At 43.4% G+C, this 22,009-nt stretch overlaps 1 protein-coding gene across 1 annotated transcript; it reads right to left on the reverse strand.

Annotated features, from left to right (window-relative positions):
• Positions 1 to 13,235: 13,235 nt before the first annotated feature.
• Positions 13,236 to 19,346, reverse strand: OSTM1 (osteoclastogenesis associated transmembrane protein 1). The gene is made up of 5 exons (XM_029087182.1): positions 19,231 to 19,346; positions 17,608 to 17,705; positions 16,107 to 16,271; positions 13,820 to 13,985; positions 13,236 to 13,511 (listed from the first exon to the last, which is right to left on the reverse strand). Exons 3-5 carry the CDS (start codon positions 16,200 to 16,202, stop codon positions 13,456 to 13,458), a joined length of 318 nt encoding a protein of 105 aa, XP_028943015.1. The 5' UTR covers positions 16,203 to 16,271; positions 17,608 to 17,705; positions 19,231 to 19,346; the 3' UTR covers positions 13,236 to 13,455.
• Positions 19,347 to 22,009: the final 2,663 nt, after the last annotated feature.

The raw sequence follows: 22,009 nt of genomic DNA on the forward strand, positions 1-22,009 counted from the left end.
ACCCAGGTCCTTTTCCACAGAGCCCCTCTCCTGGTCAGCGAGCACCTGGGCTAGTGGCACATGGCCGTGGTAAGTGGCTGCAGTTGTTCTGGGACCCATACAGCCACCAACCAAAGTTAACCTTTCCCACCAGCTCCTCCCGCCTGCACCCTGGAGCTTCCTTGGCTTGCTTGGTGTGCACCAAGCATTCATGCCAGCCCTGCTCCTGGTAATAAACTGCACTACAGCTGCAAAGCACCCTTGTAATTTTAACTTTGCCATTTTTAGTACCCATCCAAATAAGCTGGAAAAGCTCTGAAGTAAAATACGGGGTGAAAAATTAAAGCAAGAAACGTTGTCCTTTCTCTTTGAACCATTGGCTCAGGTGAGGAGAGGGAGAATTTCCCATCATCAAGCTTTGCTGTTATTATAGTGGGACCTGAAGGGAACTTCTCATTTACCAGGGAGCAGCCTTCCCTGGTTGTTTATCAGGAAGTCAAAATCAGAGTATTTGAAGCAAAATGAGGTTTTGAATAAATATTCCCAGGTTTTTAGAAAAGATAGGCTTGGTGTTTTTCCTCTCAGTTGTCTCAAAGAAAGACAGTCTGTCAGTCTCCGTCTCTTGGAGATAATGTCTGTTGTATTTCAGGAGCTAGCTTTGCTTCTCAAATACATTCACAGGTTTTCAAACACATTTATCCCATTTCTTTGCTGAACACACAGCGTTACCACTCGTACAAACCTCTTGTTAATCCCCAGAGGCTGAGTCCAAGCATGGCGAAAGTCAGTTCATATCCCCGGAGATCAGCAGGGCGACGTTAGCTTACACTGGGCAACACTTTGGCCCATACGCTCTGATGTATTTGGCTGGCAGCCGAGGAGTTCATGACTTTTATATGTTTCAACAAAAGGCGTTGAAAAGAGCTTTTGATATGGTTATTTGGTGAAAGAGATCAAACATTTCCCCTTTGCATTAATCCTTTTCATGTTTTCAGTATTTAAACTGATTTTTTTTAAAAAAAACCTCATCCTGCAGGTGTTCAGGCACATGGTTTGAGAAATAGATATTTGGGGCGTACGTGCTACTGGGGCAACTGCAGAGAGAAATGGCAGAGGTTTATGAAATCCTGCAGAACGTGAACTGACAGTGATGAGTCCTGTCCGTTGCGCTGGAAGTGGCAGGCGCACTGGAGATGGGCTCCTGGACTAGAGGTGACCCACTGGGGCAGCTCTCATGTTCTTCTGCTGGCATTGTTCTTATGCCATTATCACCCCAAAGCTCATCCCTGTGAAGCTACAGATGCCCAGGGCACGTGTTTCAATGACACCAGAAATGGAGCATCCCTCCTGGTGTGGGGCGAGGGCAGAGAGGCTGCTGCTTCTGCAAGGGCAAATCTTGGGTGGGTATCTCTGGAACTTGTAGGTGCAGGAGGGTTTGCTTGAGGGTCAAGAGAGGCTGAACTCATTTACCCACCACTCAGCACTTTTTTTCTGACCTCGGCAGCTCCTTTGTGAGCCCCGGATGGCACTTGTTTCTTTGAGCACGGCTATTGTACATGTGCTGGGCTTTACTGCTGTTCTTGAAAGCAGCCCCCAAAATGAGATTTACTTCTAAGAAGTAATAAAACCCAGGCAGGCAGTCATACTCTCTTCATCTCTCCTGGTTTTTTTTAAATTTCTTTTAAAATGACCTCTAAAATATTTTCCTATTAAAGCAAGGTCTATTTTTAAGCTACCAATGTCATTTAATTAGTCATTTTTCACAAGAGGCACATCTGACTGGAATTTATGCTCTTTTTATCCACTTTTAGGAGCATACACATTTTTTCTACCACTGAGTAAGATGGGGTCTCTTAGTCTTAGGTCTAACAATCTCTACTTTTTTTCCCTTTTCCCTCATCTTCTCCCTCAGATGCTGGAAGCAAGTACAGCAGACGGTCTGTGTACCCCATTTCACAGATCATCTGGCTCATCATACAGGAGCTAGGAAGTAATGTGCTCTGAAAGCAAGAAAATGCACTTAGCAGAAAAAGAAATACATATATGCATTTTAAAATGTCTATTTTAGACATTTTTATCTGTCACTTCTATACCTGTCTATGTTGTCTTATGCTTATTGTCCCCTTGGAATGAGTTTCCAGTTTAAAAATATGAGAGTTTCATAGTGTGAGACCATTAAGATAACATACAGCTTAATTTCTGCCCCAATCACATAAAGGATGGTGTTATTCCTTTACTCAGCACTCACAGCTGGGTCAACATAAATTTTGGGGAAAAAAAACGTGCAGATCATGAATTGAAATGTTCATAAATACAAACCAAAGCAGAGAAGAAAATATGGTTTTTCCCAGCTTAAGTGCCTTCAAGACCTTACAGCTCATTCAGAACAGCTAGTTCAAACACAGAGCCCGTAGGTCACATCCTGGCATCCTTGTGTAGAATGGTTCTGCATCTGAACCCCCATGATGTGGCCATTTTACTTACAGACTTCTAGACATGGCAGCAGCAAAAACCTTGACAAGGTGAGAGATCAGGCAGAGACAGAGCATGTCTGTATATGCTTTGCTTTTTGCCTGAGGTTACCTACCTACACACAAGACCGCTGGCTGCTGTACAGTGAGGTGTGCACTGTGGGGCGGTCACTTAGCCTGGGGATAAACCCTGGGTCCGAGGGAGAAGCCTGGTCCCTGTCCCAGGGCTGTAGTCCCTCTGCATCGCCAGTGGAAAGCAAAGAACATGTGGTTTTACTTCTCACCTCTCCTTATGGGGGTTACTTTCACATGAACGACAGTAAGTGGATGTCTGTACGCGTAAGAAGTGGAAATCTGCCCGTTACCAGTCACGGGGGTCAGCTTTCCTACACAGTCTGCTGAGGAAAGCGAGAGAGAAGCTGTCATGAAGGAACTGGGTACGGAAAGCCCCTTCACTGGCTCCATTTTTGGAGCAGTTCCTCACTATCCAGCCACTGTGCAAGACGGCTGCACGCTCCCCAGCGAGGCTGGCACTCACGGGGCGCTGGGTCAAAGCAGCCTCCGCTACACGGCTCTTGGAGGAGGCAGATAGTGTGCACGCTGATGGGGAAGTGTGCAGTGCTCCTGGGGACTTGCCAAGCCTCTACTCAGAGGCAAAAAGCCAACAATTACTGTTATCATTTGTGCCCTGGATGTCTACTTACATACCAGAACCTCGTTACGCCACATGCTGCACAGCCCACGATGAACGCCTGGTGCCTCTGACCCTCCTTTATGGAGGGGCAGCAGGAGCGTCCCTGGCAGCCCCAGCAGCAGCGAGGCTGCAGGTCCCTGACAGCAGCTATACAGGGAGAGGAGCCTATGGCTGAGTGAACTGCAAAGGGAGGCCAGGTCCTTCTGCAAAGAAAATGCAACCTGTCAGTACCTTGTCAGTATTGCTTCAGCCTCTAAACCAACAACAGGGAGGAGGGAAGAGCCTCCCTGCTCTCTGCTCAGGAAGAGCTGCATTAAAGTTTGCTCACTAACTTCATGGGCAGCTTTTCTTTCAGCCCTGTGCCCACGGGTGCTGGAACAGCCTTGGCTCACTAAGGGCTCTGGTACCCTGCAGCCCTCTGCGAAGCCCGAGGATTTGTAGTATTTGGTTACTGTGAACTTGGGAGTTACTGTTGAATGTGTTACTTGAGAAGAAAATCTCAACATTTAGGTGTAAGGCTCTTTTTGAAGCATTCAGGTACCAGTGAGGGAGAAGAAATGCTTCCTAATAAAAAGCCACAATCTGCTTGTGCTGCAAAATATCAAGTGTCAAACTGATTCTGCTGGTTTTGCTCAGCACTTTGGGAGACAGTCTGTGTAAACTTGCTTTTATCTCAAATAGTCCCTTTTGCCCTCTCAGGCTATGGGCTTCTCTTTGCTTTCTGACCCGAGTGTTCATGAATCTCTGCTGTCCCTCACAGTCAGGGGAATAACGCTTCCCCAGGGAAAGCTGCCGTACTCACCTGCATTATTGTGAGAACCCAGCTCCCATCTGGTGAAACAACAGGATGCTGCACCCGCCCTGCTTGAATTAGGATTGCGAATATCGAAGATAGAGCAGCAACCACGGCGTACAGAAACCATTCTGAGGTGGCAAATGTTACTGCATCATGTTGCAGTGGTATGAAGCCAGAAGAACCAGCAAACATCGTGGACATTAAAGCAGGGAGACGTGACACACTGGGAGAACAGTAGAACACCTGAAAAGTGTCGATTGTAGATTTTTAAGCTAGAAGAAACAGTCAGAGAAGCTGAGGATGGTCTGGTGCAGAGCACCACTCAGTGATGCTGGGATGCTCCCCCTTGCACTGATCCTGAGCCTGTGGTTGAGTTGGAGCTGTGGTCTTCAACCTCGGGAGTGCCACACACTGCACAGAAGGGCTCCATGAGAGGTGACTGGGAAAAGCAAGTTTACATAACCTGTACAGCAAACCTTGAATAAAGCGAGTTCAAAGCTCCACTTCGAAAAACAGGAGACTATTAATTAAAATAAGGTTGACAGACTTGAACGAAAGACCATTTGAATGCTGAACTTGACCAAGTATTTTCAAAAATACCTTATAGCTGAAAAAGAAGGAATACTATTCAGAAATAGTAAGTTTTATAGGAGCCCAAGTCCTGCTTTCAAAGTAGCTTGGCTGTTGGGATGCTACACTGTACTGTGGGTCAGTGGGTTTGACCCCACTTCTGAAGGCTGAATTTGAATTCCTGAGTCACTAATGGGGAAAACAGTTATCATTTTTCCCCTCAGAAGTTTTTCCTGTCCCCTTGTGGATACCATAGATATGGGGACAGCTGTCACAGGGAAAGATGCTTGAAAGCTCCATGAAACCAGGCTGCTGGGCTTTGGCCTGTCAATGAGTCAGGGTCCAGCACCTGCCCTGTGCACAACGATGCAGCAGTGCTGCTGATGGCAGGCTGAGGCCAGAGGCTCCAGTCCCTCACATTATCATGAATAAAATCCAAAAGGCAGAAAGTCCTAAGCTTCCTGGAGCTCTGGCAGGTCCTATAGCCTTTCGAACAGCAAGAGACTAATTGTATTTAGGGAGCTTACAGTTGCTTTGCTAAACTGAAGAGTGTTGTTATATTGGCCACATTTTCCTTTCCTTCCCCAACAGTGCTGTTACCAGCAGAGAACAGGTACTATTTCTCACGGGCGGTGAACCTCCTGCCAGTGGCCTTCCCTGGTGAGATGCTGTGGTGGGACTTCATGGGGAAAGCTGGGTGCACACTGGGCTGCAGCTGGATAAATATAGAAATAAACAGGCGGGGTTGCCATGGCCATGCCAGCCAGCCAGCAGTCAAGCTAAAAGCCAAGGAAATTGTTCCAGGAAAAAGAAAGAAAAGAAAAGCTTAATCTTAGTAAAAAATATAGTCCCTGAGCACTGGCAGTGTCAGGGTCAGATTGGGTTACACGTTGTATAAGCCCCCGTTACACAAGCCAAGGCAGGGCAGAGGCTTTCCCAGGACTATTCAGTCCTGCTTTCTCTTGCTCAGCATCACTGTTGCTCCCTCATTCCTTCCTTCTCACTGTCCCTTCTCCCAGTGCTTGCTTGGACATCAAACAGGTTAGTCCAAGTTCTTCCATCACCGTGATTTAGGAGATCACACAAATAATTTGGTCTTTAATAAAATACGAGTGTGGAAGCTTATGAGTGGACCTGAAGTAACTCACATGAGTGGCTGCAATAAGGGCAGCTCCTTCCATGCTGCTTATCTGTGTAACAGACAAAAAAGCATACTCTGCACGAGGGACACAGCCTGCCATAATACAGAGCGACCAGACCCCAGGGGCTAGACACAAGCATCACCTCGACCCGTGCAGTCTGCACAACAACCGCAAACGGTGCTGGGGGGGCTCCTGATAATTGAGAAAAAACGCGCCGCATGCATGTTTCATAGAAATAATATGACTGTTACTATTCATCCCCTGACCAACTTTAAACCAGCTGTTGAGGACATTATTTTCTCCTTGAAGCATGCATGCTCCTCTCAGGGCACTCCATCCTGTTCACCTTGAGATTCTGTTTTTCCATGAAGAAGTGTCATATCAGTGGCAAACTCTTATCTTTGCCAACACTCACCAGCCCTCTCTTTGCATCCCAGCACTCACACTTCAGGCAGATGTTCTAGAAGCATCTTCAGGATTTTTTTTTTCCCCCCCATTGGAGCAATGCAAAAGAAGGCTGCTCCTCCTAACAGATTTCCAGACTGCATTTCCTCTTCCAGAAATAGCTGCCTTCAATCCCTCGACTCTCCCTTTGCCAGCTCATTTTCGATTCTCTGGTCTGATCAAGCATCATTCACCAGAAGAAACACACACTTTCCAGAGTCAGAACCATAACCTCCATTTGAAAACGTACTCCAGCACAGTGCAAACGCACTACTTTTGACTTTTTTTTCTCATTTCTACATATTTGAGTAATTGCTTTCAATTCAGCACACTTCTGCAACACGTTGAAGCTCATTTCTCTGCTCTTAATATTTTAAGTTTGACTCCAAGATGCTAAAAAGCTGCTGAAATATGTATTGGCAACTAATCACAGTCTTCCAAAGAAAAAGAAATATAACATTGTACCACAAACAGAAAATTCATTGCCATTTTTAGAACTATGGAGAATATACAGATGCCCTAACAAATACAACTTGCTTCTTAATCAACAAGAAAGGAAGGTGATTATTTAAAGCAGTCTTTTCATGACATAGAGAAAGAACAAAACAGTAACTGAAACCCACTGACTTTAGAGACTCCCAGTTGAGGCTTGCCCCTGAAGCAGGAAGAGAAGAACACACAGTTTTACCCAGAAAGCAGAGAGTTTAAACTTTTCAGACCTGGCCAGTATTATACAATACAACAGACTTTCTGTTATACATTATACAATACTGGACAGGTATAAAATACCTCTATCACTCATATTTCCCTACCCCCTTCTATAGACTCCTTTGAAAATCTTCATTCTTTACCACATCCACCTTAGGACTCTTCCTTGCAAAACCAAGATGCCGGCTCCTTGCAGAATGTTTTTTCCTGCAGCACAGTAAATTGCTACTCTTTCAAATGCCTGGGGGAAAAAAAATTGAATTAAGTCCAAAGGAATATTCTGATTGCCAGTGGCTGTTCTCTCTGTCTTAACCTAGATCAGTTTGACATAAGCCATTTACTTCATGGTTAACCCTGGAAAAATCCTGCAGGGAATATAAAATCATGCATTAATCCTGCTCACCAGTTTGGTTCCACTTAGGTTTGGATGAAGGAGGTGCCACGTTGCAACCCTGACTCAAATTGACTGCTTCGAATGCTTTAACAAAACAGCACTCCGGAGCCCTTTGTGATCCTCACACAAACTCTTCATTGCAGAGGAGAGAAACAGACACCACTGTAAGTGCTGAGCATTACAATGAAACATAAAGCAGCATTAAAGTTGCTCTGTGCTTAATGCTGCGGTTTAAGCAGCTAATCTTGTTTCGGTTGAATGGCATGTTCATTACAGCAAATAAATCAGTAACGTGTAGGATTATTGAAGAGGAAAGACATATTAAACCAGTTTAGGGCATCATATTGATTTTTTTTGTGTGTGTGTCTGATTTAGCTTGTCGTTTTTCAACAGTCAGTTCTAATAAACGCTTGTATAGCACAGATTAAGCAAATGGGAATGCTGCCCAGAAAGAGTATTATGAATAACTTAAGGCACTGGTTTAATTGCAGCAATCCATGATACTTACTGTGCTGGCACCGGAGGGGAATTTTCAGTATTAAAAGTTAAAACTTCAACCGAGCTACTAGCGACTATCTGTCTTTTATTAAATATTTGAAAGAGCTTTCCAGTATTTTCACCTCAGATGGGGGTAGGGGAAGATTTCGTTTAACTATGTAACTTACTTCCACCACAACTCATTATTTTAAAAAAATAATTAGCAGTTTACTTGAGGCAACCTTGTGCCTCTGACACTGCAAAACACTGCAACAGCGTCTGTGCCATCCTGCCACCTGGTCAGTCCTATTCTGCTCAGTCCCATTTGCAAGGAAGATGCACAGAAGCAAAAAAGCCCAGACCTAGCTCACGCTTCAAGCAGCAGGATCCTTTCAAAGCTATATTGTACTACAGAGTATTCCCATATTCCTTCCCCGCAGTGCCAGTTCCCTGGCACTATCCTTGCCACACCTCAGAGAAATGTGTAGGAGCAACTTCATCCAACTTTGGAGATGGCTCTGCTTAAGCAGAGACTTGGACTAGGCAACTTCCAGGGGTCTTAAAGCAGGACTGAGAGGAGGAGAAGCACAGTTAAGGCCTAGGTGAAAGAGCAAAGTGTTCCACAAGGCCCAATAGCCTCCTCTTAGCAATTTGTCTATGTCCATGTAGAGCAGACATTCCCTGTAAAACACCCATGAGATTTGGGGTAAGCAAGCTCCCATCCTGCACACCATACACCAACGCATCAAAGCAAGGATTGAGCAGGAAACAGGTGTGGTGTAATTGTTTTATCTGGGGGGAAAAATGCAGCTTTTTCTTCTCTGTATAAGGCTGAAAGTAACAAAATCTTCCCACAAAACAGAAGCCTCCCTCTTCCCTCACTTCTAATCTGTGCAAGGTAGGGAGGTCCACCTTAGCTCACTATGCCGCCCAGGAAGTGTGCACGCTCACAGTATTCCTACACGCTCACGTTAGCCACCACAAAACACAAGTGCCCCAGGCAGCTCCTCTGGCCCCAAAGCAGATGCTGAGGGAAAACAGTTTGTACCAGCATCATCTTTCAAGCACAGCAGTTGCATGGGCAGCCGTAGCTGGTCAGACAGCTCCTTAAGCCCACAACCAGTCCTAGGTATGGATCATGCCAGAAACCCTCTTGATGGCCAGCAGAGATGCTGGTATCTCTGTATTAAACATCTGCACTTGGAAAAGTTTATCACACAACTGAGTCTAGTCATCAATCACATCATCTCCTGTTTTCTTCCTTTACATGTTGTTTTTGCCATGGAGTAGACCAGGGTCTCCAAAATAGCAACTGCATTTCAACTCTCGGCACAACACAAGGCTACTAGTTGCACATAAATCATCCTGGGTGACCCCAGCAGGTAACAACAGACACTAATCACAGTGCTGGGAGAAATAATGCTTCAGAGAAGTTGCAGAATTTATTGGCTCCACTGTTCCAATCTGTAAATTTTTACACTGTCAAAAATACCAAGGGTGAATCCTGCACAAATTTAACAAAGATCAGTCTAAAACTGCTTACACCGGTCCTAGAAAGAAAATTTACACTAAATTTTTTTTTTAAATTGGCAAGTTACCCATATGTTCTGATTAGGAGTGCATTGACTTGGCTTATCACACAGTTTATTGTTCCACAGAAACTCTACATTCAGGGCATGAAAACTAACGTATAAATTAGCAGAAATGCAAGTAGATTTGATGGTACTTGATTAACTGGACAATAAGCACAAGAAGCAAAACACTAGGAAACTGAAGCCATTTTCTGACTGTAGCAGGCATTTAATAGAGATGGAAAAAAGCAGCCGTTGCACAAAAAATAAGTATTTTTTGTTTGTTTTAAAGAAAAAAGTCCCTATTTGTGCTAAACAGGAACCCTCACTCAGCAAAAAATAAGTATTTTGCTGAGCCCTCACTCAGCCTGAAATAAAACAGGAACTTTGTAAAGAGCCTTTGAACCAGGACGACTGCAACACCATCCACAGCATCACACAATTCAGGCAGCCTCCCAGAAGCAGTTGCTTTTAAGTAACTCAGGAGTAAGTCCCTGTTGCCATCCCATCCCATCCCACCCCACCCCACTACTTGTTCCCGTTCCCAACCTGCACAGGCAGCTCACCTGCACATCCCATCACAGCCCAGCGGGTAACTTGGACTCAGCTGCTCTGTCTCCCTGCTACCAGTCCCCAGCTTCACCTCCACCAAGAAGCCAGCACCTCCCCTTTCCAGCTCAGCTGCAATCAAGGCCCCATTTACACTCTCTTTTCTCAGGGTCTTCCAACCACCTGTGAACTTTATCAGCCTCTCCCTCCAAAACACTTTGTTCCAAGTGTGGTTACAGATCCTCATTTCCACTCTCAATTACTCTCTGACCCTCTGCTCCACTCATTGGGTAAATCTCCCGCTCCTTCCCCTTCTCCTGTGCTTACTCCCTCTCAAGTCCCTGTTCCCAACCACACAAGCAACCAGAACCATTCCTAGTTTTCCAGCTGAAGCCGCACCTCAGGCGCTGGCATTATAACTTGTCCCTTGCAAGTGACACACTGAGATTTAAATTTGCCTTGGAGATATCCATACCCTACCACTAGTGCACAAGGCCACCACCATCAAGCAAGAGGTCCAGCTCCCTCCATGCTGAGGCACTGCACTGACATTTTTGAAGAAATCTTCCAGCTCAACAGCCAGCCAACACTGTGCCCTCTGAAGCTGAAAACGTGGCCAGTGCAGGCAACCAAAAGCCTCCCCACAAAGACAGCAAGTCATCCCCACTAGCCTCACCCACCCAAGAAACTCCACTGCAACTAAGAGGAACCTTTTGATGTACTTCAGTAGGCTCTGAGGGAGCTGAAACTCCACCCTTTCTCAGCAGTTGCAGTTCATTTGTTCTGTAATTCAGCACAGCACTGCTTTCAAAACATCTTTCTGATGCTGTTTTCCTGCAAATGGCATAATGAGGAATAATAAGCAGGTGCTTCTGAACACAAACCCCAAACAGCAGGAGTATAAAACTACTATAAATGAAGCAATTAAGTAACCACACTGTTCACTGTTTATTGACAATCTTTATTAGAGCTGACTTTCCGTGTTTAGAGGTTTCCTAGCAAGTATAAATATGAATCAAAGTGCTACCCCACAGTAAGAAATCTTTATTTGCACAAAAAGATACAAACAACTAGTATTTCAAAGTTCATCCTATTTAGTACAGATAATACCAAAAAGGCAAAAAAATAAACAAAGATGAAAGACTAGCAGCAAAAAGAATTCTAGTTCTCCTTCAGCACAGTGTGTATGCTTCCACATTTCTCTAGGAAACAGAGTATAAAGATAATTCAAGCAATTTACATATGAAATATCCTACCAAAAATATAACACTGTGTAAAGAAAGTTGGTAATACAAATTTTTTTGGGGGGAAAAAAAAGAAGAAAAAGGAGAAAACAGTACATGTAATATTAAAAATCTCAAGTGTAAACTTTACTGCTGCTTTAAAATAAAAACCAACAAAAGTCACATGAGTATTTCCGTTTGGCTTAGCAGCCAGGAAAGTAAGAAAAGCTGATTTTTTTAATTTTTTTTTTTTTTTTAAAGTGCTTAACCACCATATCCAAAAGTAATGACTTTCAGACCTACTTATCATGAATGTGCTCAAAAAGCCACCGCTTACAGTATAAAAGCTGTCATTCTGAAATGCTGCACATACAAACTGGCTTTATCTGCACGAATGAAAGATTGCTTTGAACAGCTCTCAATCATATGATGTCCCAAATCAATGTAATGCTCTTAGAGCGGGCAGCTGAATAAGGTCCAGAAAGTTGAAGTTTAAGAATAAGAGATACAAAAAATAATCCTTTTTTTTTTTTTTTAAAGGCAGTACGCCTCTCCCAGCCGCAAGAAGGTAACTTTATGTAAGAAGCAAGAGAAACACAGTTCTATGTCATTGTTGTGAACTACCTACAACAAACTGACTGTTGTCCTAGTAATTCCCATGTTTAGCAGAAGGAGATAAATACTTCTTACTGATAAAAAGCAAAAAGGCAATCATGTGGGTGGGACCAATAGCTAACATAGTATTTTACATTATATTAAACATACTGTCAACTGGACTTTAAAACTGACAGTATGTCTTAACTCAAAAAACCTACAAAATAGAAGAAAAACAAGGACTGGAAGAGCTTTAGAACTGTTTTGTTACATTGTTATGTATTTATTTGAGCCTTAGTGCAAAGGAAAAAAATAACATTCTAGGCTCCAAAGCAAGACAAATAGGTAAGACTATTTCAGAGGGTTTTTTGACAGACATCAGGCACACAGATTCCAAGAGAAATTTATTTTTTTAGCTGTAATGGCCATTCATTTTTATCTCAAGGTTAGAAAACACATTTAAAAATAGGAGCAAAGGTTCTGGCTTTCACTAACCTCAAGTACAGCTACAAATTGTTTCAATCCCACCACTCTCCCAAATAAAGACTATCATAACCAAAGTGAGCGGTCGGTATTGCTGCAGCTGTTGAATTGTGCCCACAGCCTGTCAGTAGCACTATCCATCCCCACAGTTATTGTACAAATTTCTCCATCAGCTTTGGAATCCTGCAAGCTTGAATTTGTTACATTCATCTATTTCACAGGTCTAATTTTTAAAACTATTTCTTCAAAGTCATCAATTCCCAACACAGTACCTTCATTGTCCTTCAGGACAGTTTTTAAGTTAGAGAACCCCCTGGTTAATTTATCACTAAAATACATATTTCCATATAAAGTTCCTGTAAACACCTCTGTGTTAAGCCATAGCAAGCTCTAGACCAGGAAATTCAACATCTCCAGTGACTTGACTTTACCTCACTTCTCCTTTACAGAAGGAAAAATAAAAAAGACAAAAAAACCCCTTGAAAATTAAAAATTTAAAGAAATAACACAATAAACTGACAAACAGTGAAGCATTCAGTTATCCAAGCAGATATCTAAAATAAGCCTCTGAAAATGTAACATTTGAAAAGCAATTCTTTTAGTGGTTAAAGTGTGCAAATGACTAAATGTGCTGCCTGCTTCAGAGATAGCTGAATACTGTAGTCATCAATGATTATTATTCATGTCTAGCACTGGCAGTTCTGTTGCTTTTGTTGCTGGCTTTGGATATTATTTATTATCACTTCCTCCACGTATTTCATGCTTTCTCCCCCCGCCCCCCAACAGAGACACTCAGCATAACTTTAGAAAGAGGTATTGGAAAGATGGGAACTTTTCTTTTTAAAGGTTTCCTGCCCATCTATGTCTGGCAAAACTGAATGTTATGTGGAATTAAACATAATGCTTCTACAGCAGGAAGATCAAATATTATTTCAAGTTTTGCCTGCCTATGAAAATCATCTCAAAAAGACTCAGAATCTCAGGTTTCTGTGAAACAAATAACGATAAATTAAAGAGGAAAAAAAAAAACATGGAAGGAAAGTGTAACTATTCTATTGATGAGAAATACAAAAGCTTAGAAACAGAAAAACACCAGCTTCAGCCCAAGACTGAAAAAACCTTTTTTCAAATGGTTTTTTTCAAAAATTTTTCAAAACCAGAGTCCATACAGTGTCACACAGCCCTGCCTTGTCATGTTTGTTAATATCCTCGCTTAGAAGTCAGACAGCATTTTGTTTAACTTGTGTTGCTCTGTATCATTACACTAAACCGTAATTAACTCCTCTTTTGTGCCGGCCTCATTCCAACACAATTGTACCCACTGTATACCAGCAGCAGCTCTCAGGTTTTGTTTTGCAGCTCAGCTGTATTTTTCTTGGATGTTCACAAGACTGGCATTTGACTGGATGCGCTTGGCTAGAAAGGGAAAAATTATATGAAAATTAAACACAAAGAATTCCACAAAACTAGACTCTCCACTCCCTCTATTTATGTGACACAGACTTGCAAACAGCTTTCTGTTCACGTCCAACAACTTTAATGAAAAGATGTGGCTGAAGCTCTTTACTACCCTTCTTCAGGGGACAGCAGCAGACTAATAGTCGCTATTAGCGCCGTCAGCACAGCTGCAGGCAGATCTGGCTGGGCCCCCCTCTCCCACAAGAGCCAAGCGAGTCCCTGGCACCACCCAACTCTAAGAGTGAAATGCCAGCACCATCACTTACGCAAAATGAGTATCCTTTTCTTCTGCTTCGAGTGAAGGAAGCTACTAAGATAAAAAACAATCGGTAGGAAAAGAATAAAGGATGAAACTGCAATCACGGGGACTGTGTCGCTGCAGGGAACAGAACAGTTGAACGTCCTGCTCCAAAGCTTCCGAGTGATGTTCATCTAAAAGAAAAACATAAGCAAGCCGTGAAAGCGAGCACGTGCATTTCTGCTCTGCTGCATGGCAAACACTCAGGCCTCAAGACATTCAAGTGTTCAAATAGGACCTCCAAAAGTAGCACTTTAACAAATCCTCCCCCAGAAGCAAGCAAATCCCTGGAAATGCAGAAACAGACAATATAAATGGAGTGGAAATTTCACATCGAAACTTTTACAAGCTTCCAAACCAGTCTATACTCAGCCTATAGACGCCGCCACACGCCTGTTTCCCAGAGAGCTCACCGACAGCCTGCGGGAACAGCGCTAATCCCGTGCTTTCAACACTACTCCTTTTGCCCAACTGCTTAAAACCCCACAATGTAACAAAGCTTTTTCCAAACATATCTCACCAATGCTGAGGAAACCCTAGAAACAGCTGCTGTAATAAGGAATCAATTAGTACCCTGGCTAGAACAATAGCAGCAAAGCTTCGCATTAAAAGCCAGAAGATTAAGATGATTTTATTTTTTTTTTAAATCCATCCCCTTTGCAGTAACAAGAAATTAAAGTGCAGCTACTTAAACTCAGATGATCCTCCTAGAAGCTATGATGAAGCACATGGAGGACAGGGAGGTGATTCAAGACAGCCAGCATGGCTTTACCAGGGACAGGTCCTGCCTGACCAACCTAGTGGTCAGGTTACTGGTTACTTCATTTCTACAATGAAGTAACTACATCAGTAGACAAGGGAAGAGCTATGGATGTCACCTCTCTGGATTTCTGCAAGGCCTTTAACACAGTCCCCCACAACATCTTTCTCTCTAAATTGGAGAGACATGGATTTGATGGGTGGACTGTTCAGTGGATAAGAAATTGGCTGGATGGTCGCACCCAGAGGGTAGTGGTCAATGGCTCAATGTCCAGATGGAAGACAGTGACAAGTGGTGTCCCTCAAGGGTCTGTAGTGGGACCAGTGCTGTTTAATATCTTCATTAATGATATGGACAGTGGGATTGAGTGCACCCTCAGCAAGTTCGCTGACGATACCAAGCTGGGTGCTACAGTCAATGTGCCAGAGAGACAGGATGCCATCCAGAAGGACCTGGACTGGCTGGAGAAGTGGGACCAGGTGAACCTCATGAGGTTCAACAAGGCCAAGTGCACAGTCCTGCACCTGAGATGGGACAGTCCTCATTATCAATACAGGCTAAGAGATGATGTGCTAGAAAGCAGCCCTGAGGAAAAGGACCTGGGAGTAGTAGTGGATGAAAAGCTGGACATGAGCCACCAATGTGCAACTGCAGTCCAGAAGGCCAACTGCATCCTGGGCTGCATCAAGAGAAGCGTGGCCAGCAGGTCGAGGGAGGTGATTCTCCCCCTCTACTCCGCTCTGGTGAGACCTCACCTGGAGTACTGTGTCCAGTTCTGGAGCCCCCAACACAAGAAGGCCATGTACCTGCCGAAGCATGTCCAGAAGAGGGCCACAAAAATGATCCAAGGGCTGGAGCACCTCTCCTATGAGGACAGGCTGAGAGAGTTGGGGTTTTTCAGCCTGGAGACGAGAAAGCTCCAGGGTGACCTTACAGCGGCCTTCCAGTGCCTGAAAGGTGCCTGTAAGAAAGCTGGGGAAGAACTGTTCACAAGCAATAGGATGAGGGATAATGGTTTTAAACTATAAAAGGGTAGATTTAGCTTGGATATTAGGAAAAACTTTTTCAATATGAGGGTGGTAGATCATTGGAACAGGTTGCCCAGAGAGGTAGTGGAGGCCCCATCCCTGGAGATATTCGTCAGGCTTGAAGGGGCCCTGAGCAACATGCTGTACTAAAGATGTCCCTGCTCACTGCAGGGGGGTTGGACTAGATGACCTTTGAAGGTCCCTTCCAACCCAATACATTCTATGATTCTATGACGAGGAGCTTCAGTCACTCTCCTGCTGCACTGACTGAGGACAGGACCTAGCAAGACAGCCCCACCAGGCTAATATCTTCCCCATGAGACATCAGCCTGACAGTGGCACTGCTGCCAGTACTGTCCCATACCAAAAGGGAAAAGGCAATCCCTAGCAAGACAAGCGCAAATGGCTCAGATTAATGAAGACCTCCATGACAAGGTCTCCCTGTTGAGTATTAAATAAATACTTACTGCATCTTCCACGTCGATACACAAGTGTGCGGAGTGCCCAGACTCACCGCCTTGCCTGTTCAGCCTTTGCAAGTTGTTATACAGGTCATTCAACATCTTGTAGGTTTCGTTGCAGTTTTTACATACTTCTGTGTAGTTATTTGATGACAGATCGAGGGTTTGTCCCTAGGGTTATAAAACTCTGTATGAATCCTGGTTTAAGGCATTACCAAAAAAACCTTAAAAACTAGAATCAAGTTTGAACCAAAATCCAGACTTCCAGCATCCTAGATTAAGTAGAGGCCCAGGTGGACAACTCACATAAGAATGCAGGAGGAGAAGTGACCAAATCTAACTCGCTAGGGACAGGATTCACTTCCTGCAGGTTCTACATCTCAAACTGCTCTTTGAACCAGCACCTGTTTTATTTAAACATTTATTTTTAAAGTATCAGTTCCCAGGGAAAAAAAAAAATTACTAGTAATTAAATGCCATTTAACATATTATTATTATTAAATTAAATATTATTAAATGTAGTCAGAGATATCAGGTTCTGTAATAAGGGGGGGTAACGTTGTTTTTGTTTGCCCATACCTAACAACTGTTAGGTTGCTACTGCTTCACAGGGACAGACTGTGTCATAGTAAGCAATCCTTTTCATTTGTGGCCTTCACCACCCCTGAATGCAATACAACACACCTAAAAACAAAACTACAATCTCTAAAGATATTCCAACCCAGTAATGGTTGTACCAGCTACCCACTGACCACTGGGGTTAAGTTCTAGTTCAGACACGTGAAGTGGTCGATAGGCCAGTCCACACTGCTCCTGACCAAGGCCTATAAAAGCACATTTCCTAGAAATCATTAATAATAAAAAAGCAGACAGTTTCCTCAGAGATTGTCCCATTTCCCGTTTTGACTATTGAACGATCCTGGAACTTGGCCAGTTTCCAACTGGAATGGAATATGCAGTTTCTTAGGCTATTTAGGGCACTTTCTTTGAGGACAACTGCCACATCTATTTCACTAAGTAAGTTATATGGCCTTTGCAATATGGACAAACTTTAACTACCCATAATTTACTAGACAAAAGAATTGTTACAATGATTTATAGTAGTTGGTCTTCCTGAACTAGTTTATATTATCAAAAGGTTATTTAAAGATTGAATTGTTAAGTCAGAAGACAACAATTCCACAAAGAAATAAAAAAAGAGACAGCAGGCAGACATGCTGTTTCTTACTATATAATTATCAACGATTGTGAATTCAGAAATTCTGACGTGAAGTAGCATTGCAATTACATACAAAATGAAGTCAAGGTGAGTATCAATTAGAATTAATTTGAGGCTCTCAATCTGTAAACATCTGCATTTTACAGATCATTGCTTTATCTGCCTAAAATTCACAAACTCACCAGCAGTTTATTTGCCTAATCTGCATCTGCAGTTTACTCAGCACAAGTAAGATCTTGCTAGCAATTAGAGGACTTAGTGCTTCTCTTAAATACACAACATAAATACCTGAAGGTTATGTTCAAAACATGTCAGAGATTTATTGAATAAATCCAGGAATTCTACAGTAGAATTTGATAATCCCTCACTGTTGTTCTTTAAACAATCTGAAAAAGAGAGAAAGAAAAACATCAGGATATTCAAATTTCTAACATTTCCATATCTGACAAGCCCCAGACACTCCACTCCTGCAAAAAGAGCTCTCGACTATAACAGACAGGTCTAGCCAACACTGCGGTTTCCTTATCTGCCTGCCACTGATGTCTCAGACCTGCTGACCTAACTCTTCATCGAGAACATATTTCAGAATTAATTGGCCTTGATTAAGTGAAAGATGAAGACTATCATCAAGAGCTTTCTGAAGAGGGGGTCTGAATTATCTTTGGACTTTAAGATAAAACAAGACGTTACTTTTATTTCCTAGCCTGCAAATCTGGCTTTGCCCAGCAACAGTAACAGCCATTATGTGAAGGCAGATGCACCAGCAGTGGAGATGAAACAGAGAGCTTCCAGGAAACAGCTAAATGATGAACACAACAATAGACATCACATTGTAGGTCATTGTTGTTTAAGAAAAGAGCTAACCATCTCACCAGCTCTGAGGGGAGCTCTGGGGCTTTCCTCCCAGTCATAGGATCAACCCTACCATGTTACTGCTTCCATCCATCCCACCTCACTTCAGGTGCTCTAACCAGACAGACCCTTGAAAACAACAGTGGTTTGGGAATTTAGATGTTCAGCAACAGCAGTGTGAGAGCAAGCCAACATCCTAGAAAATTCTCCTGCAAGAAGGAAGCGCCATCAGTATGGAGATGGACACTGAGCAGGCAGCACACAAGTCAGAGGCTGAGCACAGCAGGACAGCACAGACCACAGAGCTGCTCCTGCACCGCCTTTCCAGCCTTCACACAGTCCAGACTCACAAGTGAAAACAAACTCTTCTGGGCTCTCAAGGGACCTTGCAGCAAACCCAGTGCCTTTAACACTCAACTCCACAGCGCTATTCCCACTGTTCTCTAGTGCACCTCTTAGTGTAGGGTCCCCCCCTTCCACACCAGGGGAATGGCAAAAACCCCATAGTTTAGCTGTAAGCACAACACAGCACCATCAGCATGGGGACAGTGAGGTACAGGGATGGACTTGGGCACCCTTCACCCATAAAATGGGGGAAAACAAAAAAAAAAGCATGGCTGAGGAGGCAGATACTGTTCAACATGTAAGCATTCCAGAGTTACTGACTTTATTAACAAACAAGGAAAAGATTCTTATGTAAGCTTTTAAAAAAATGGGAAGACTGGGGAAAACCAGAAGAAACTGCAACGAAGCTAAGGACAGTCTACAGCAGGGCCTGCAGATCACAAAGAAAACTAACATGACTACCTTTTGAAATAATAGCCTGAAAGAAATATTTATAGATTTTTCCAACAGACTAGCGCTCTCAGATTTTGTCAGTATCCCTTATAAAACAAAAAGCTCCTGTACCCCTCATTGGAGGGGCTCTAGTTCAGGATTTTTATCCTGTATGCTGTCTGCATTTAAACAAATACATACAATTATGATCTGTGCAAATTTTAGATGCAAAATTAACTAAGTCATAATAGTAGCATGAAAGCTACAGAATGAGTCACGTACTTGCACAGTTGGCTGCCTCCCAGGTTTCGTTAAAGAACTCCGAAAGGGCCACAACTATCTGTAGCCTGTCTGAGGTCAAGATGCTTTTGGCACAATTGTGGCTCTCAGAAGAATTCTGGAAGAAAAAAGGAAACAACAAAAAAAAGCAATCAAGTGTTAAAAATACAAAGGGAAAATTTTGAAACGTATTTTAGGCAAGCACAGCTACACAATCAGGTCTCATCACATTGATATTTCTAGAATAGGCAGAGCAGAACTGATGGAACAATAAAAATCTTTTGATCCTCCAAATCATACTGGGAACAACACAACTTACTGCACATGGTCTCTGAAGACCCACTAGGACTGAATGCAAGTCAGTCAAAATTACCTGACTGCAAAAAAAAGAAAAGCAAGTGGAGAGACAGGGCCTCCTCTGGCAGGTAGCTCAGATTCATCTATTTCTGTGCCGCTGCCGCAGGAACCAGCTCAAGGAACCAGCAGCCAGAGAAGGACATCAGACTGAGGAATATTTGAAGGATCTGAACCAACAGACTGGCCTCAAAACAAACCAAACCAACAGAAAACAACGTCCAAAACTGCTGTACCAACACACTGTATCAGCAGCAAACTTCCCCCTGATGCAGCAATACCAGGAAGGCAGTTCTCCACAAAGCAGCGCCCACAGCTGCTCCCCCAAGCCCATGACCAGGCCAGGCTCCTGTCCTCCCCAGACGTAGCTACCAGGCTTACTTGGTCGTCACAAGCCACCCAACACACCCCATCCTCAAAGCAGGCACTGGCACAACTCTCACAGTAACTTATTCTCTGGACCAAGTTAATAAAAAAAAAAAGCAGAGTGACTATAAAAGCAGTTACAGGATAAACAGGAAGTATCCCTATCAGAACTCAGACCAGTGTTTTTCTCCTTCAAAGCTTTATTTTCTCCCTCAAATCACTGATGCAAAAACATGATCTCCAGTCAGCTGACTCCTGTGCTCTAGCTCCTGGTTTCTGGCTGCTAAATTGACTTAAGCACTTCTCAGAATTGCCAAAGCTGCTAAAAGCCTCTTTGATAAGTGACGTGGGACGTACGAGAAAATAATCTCTTTAACGAGAAACATGTTCCTTACAGAGCTTTAGGAGAGATCCAGTTTCCACCTCTCGTTAAAACCGGTTTATTTTCTAAATTGGAAGTTTCCCTTGGAGACTGAACTGCAGAAGCTGAATATTGCCACATCTGGTAACTCCTACGGTCACCTGCTTTCATTTTTACTGAATTACAAACAGATACGCAAGGAAGTCGTTTGTGTGGGAAACTCTCCGATTGCTTCACCAAGGCCTTTAACGGTGAAACTTCCTCACCAGCCGGACTCATGAGTGGGGAAAAAGCACTTTAAATCCAAAACTGAATCAAGCAGACCTATATCATTCCTTAAATGTTCTCCTAATTTATTTTTTAATGAGGCTAGTGAGGAGGATTTTACATTTCACAGATGTCCAAAACTTAACTTGGCTGCTTCTTTTACACTGTACTATAACCACTGTAGGATGGCAAAGATGAAAACAGCAGATATCTAATTACTTGCAGTCACGAATTGAGGTTGCAAGAGGTCACCTCCTTTATCTATTTGGTGAGTTAATCCACGTACAGAAAGAAAGCCAAACACTCTCTAATACAGATGTGTCTTCTAGACAACACAGTGGATCAATCCTCCCAGGCTGCAAGTACTCAAGAACAGCAGCTGCAATGAGCTCACACATATTGTAAGTACTGGGATAGGTTTGGCAACCTAACCCTAGCCAAAACCTCATGCTGAAAGTACCCAAGAGAATTACATACTCAATTTCTCACTTCCACATTCCCTAGGCCGGTATGAAACGGCCTCCATATGAGAAAGAAATAGACAGACTACAGGTTTGCAAACTAAAACAAGAGACCATGGGCTAGGTATTTGCCCTGGAGAGGACAATTATCAAATGAACGTCCATGTGCTTTGCCAACACAAGCACTGGGGTGGTGGTGGGGAACAGGCAGACACATCGAAACCAGAAAGTGATACTCCTTCACACAACAGCTAAGTAGTGAAATGGTTTGCAGCAGGACACTGTGGCACCAAAAGTTTATCTGGGTTTCAAGAGCAACAGATTTTTCCTTGTCAATGGTGATTCTAAACACAGATTCAGAAATCCCAAGACTGGAAGCACAACCCAGGGCATATACTGCTATAAACTCATTCTCTGCTTGTACTCTTACCAGGGCACCCACTTATAGCCATCATCAAAGAACAGAGGTCCTTTGGTCTGATCCACTATTGTCATCCTAGCATCATCCCATGGACTAACTTTTACAAATGCATAATCTGGATGAGAGCTCGCAAAACTAGTCATGAACACCTCCAACACTAAGAAGGAAAAAAAAAAGATCAAGAGTCTGGAGGGTGTAAACAGAAGACTCATCTTCAATCAAGGTTTCTCACTGGTGGGGTCCACAGACTCCAGGACTGCTGGTTTGCTGCCACAGACTCCCACCAACTTTGGATCCAAAAACACTGTGACATGGCTCCCCACACATGATGTGCACCACTTGCCACGGCTCCAGAAACCATCAATTTTCCAAGAAGTGCCAGGCAACTAAGCTCTGGCCGTGTTCCTCAGCAGTGCTGCACAACAACGACCTGCAAGCCAGCACGCTGCCTTCGGTATTGCTACATCAGCAAGAACAACTCGAGTTTTTCCACTCGCACAGAGGAGCAAAGCTTTGTTTCTGCAGGTGGAGCCACTGCCATGCCAGGACACC

This window comes from Antrostomus carolinensis, unplaced genomic scaffold, assembly GCF_000700745.2.
Source record: "Antrostomus carolinensis isolate BGI_N321 unplaced genomic scaffold, ASM70074v2 scaffold14181, whole genome shotgun sequence".
Classification (NCBI taxonomy): Eukaryota; Metazoa; Chordata; class Aves; order Caprimulgiformes; family Caprimulgidae; genus Antrostomus; species Antrostomus carolinensis.

Excerpts from the sequence above, each read along its gene's own strand:
- OSTM1 (XM_029087182.1), bottom strand. The coding sequence starts at position 16,202 with ATGTTGAATGACCTGTATAACAACTTGCAAAGGCTGAACAGGCAAGGC. Across the intron at positions 13,986-16,106 it reads GTATCGACGTGGAAGATGCA|ATGAACATCACTCGGAAGCT; the intron begins GTAAGTATTTAT and ends TTTTTCTTTTAG. Across the intron at positions 13,512-13,819 it reads GAAAAGGATACTCATTTTGC|CCAAGCGCATCCAGTCAAAT; the intron begins GTAAGTGATGGT and ends TTCCCTTTCTAG.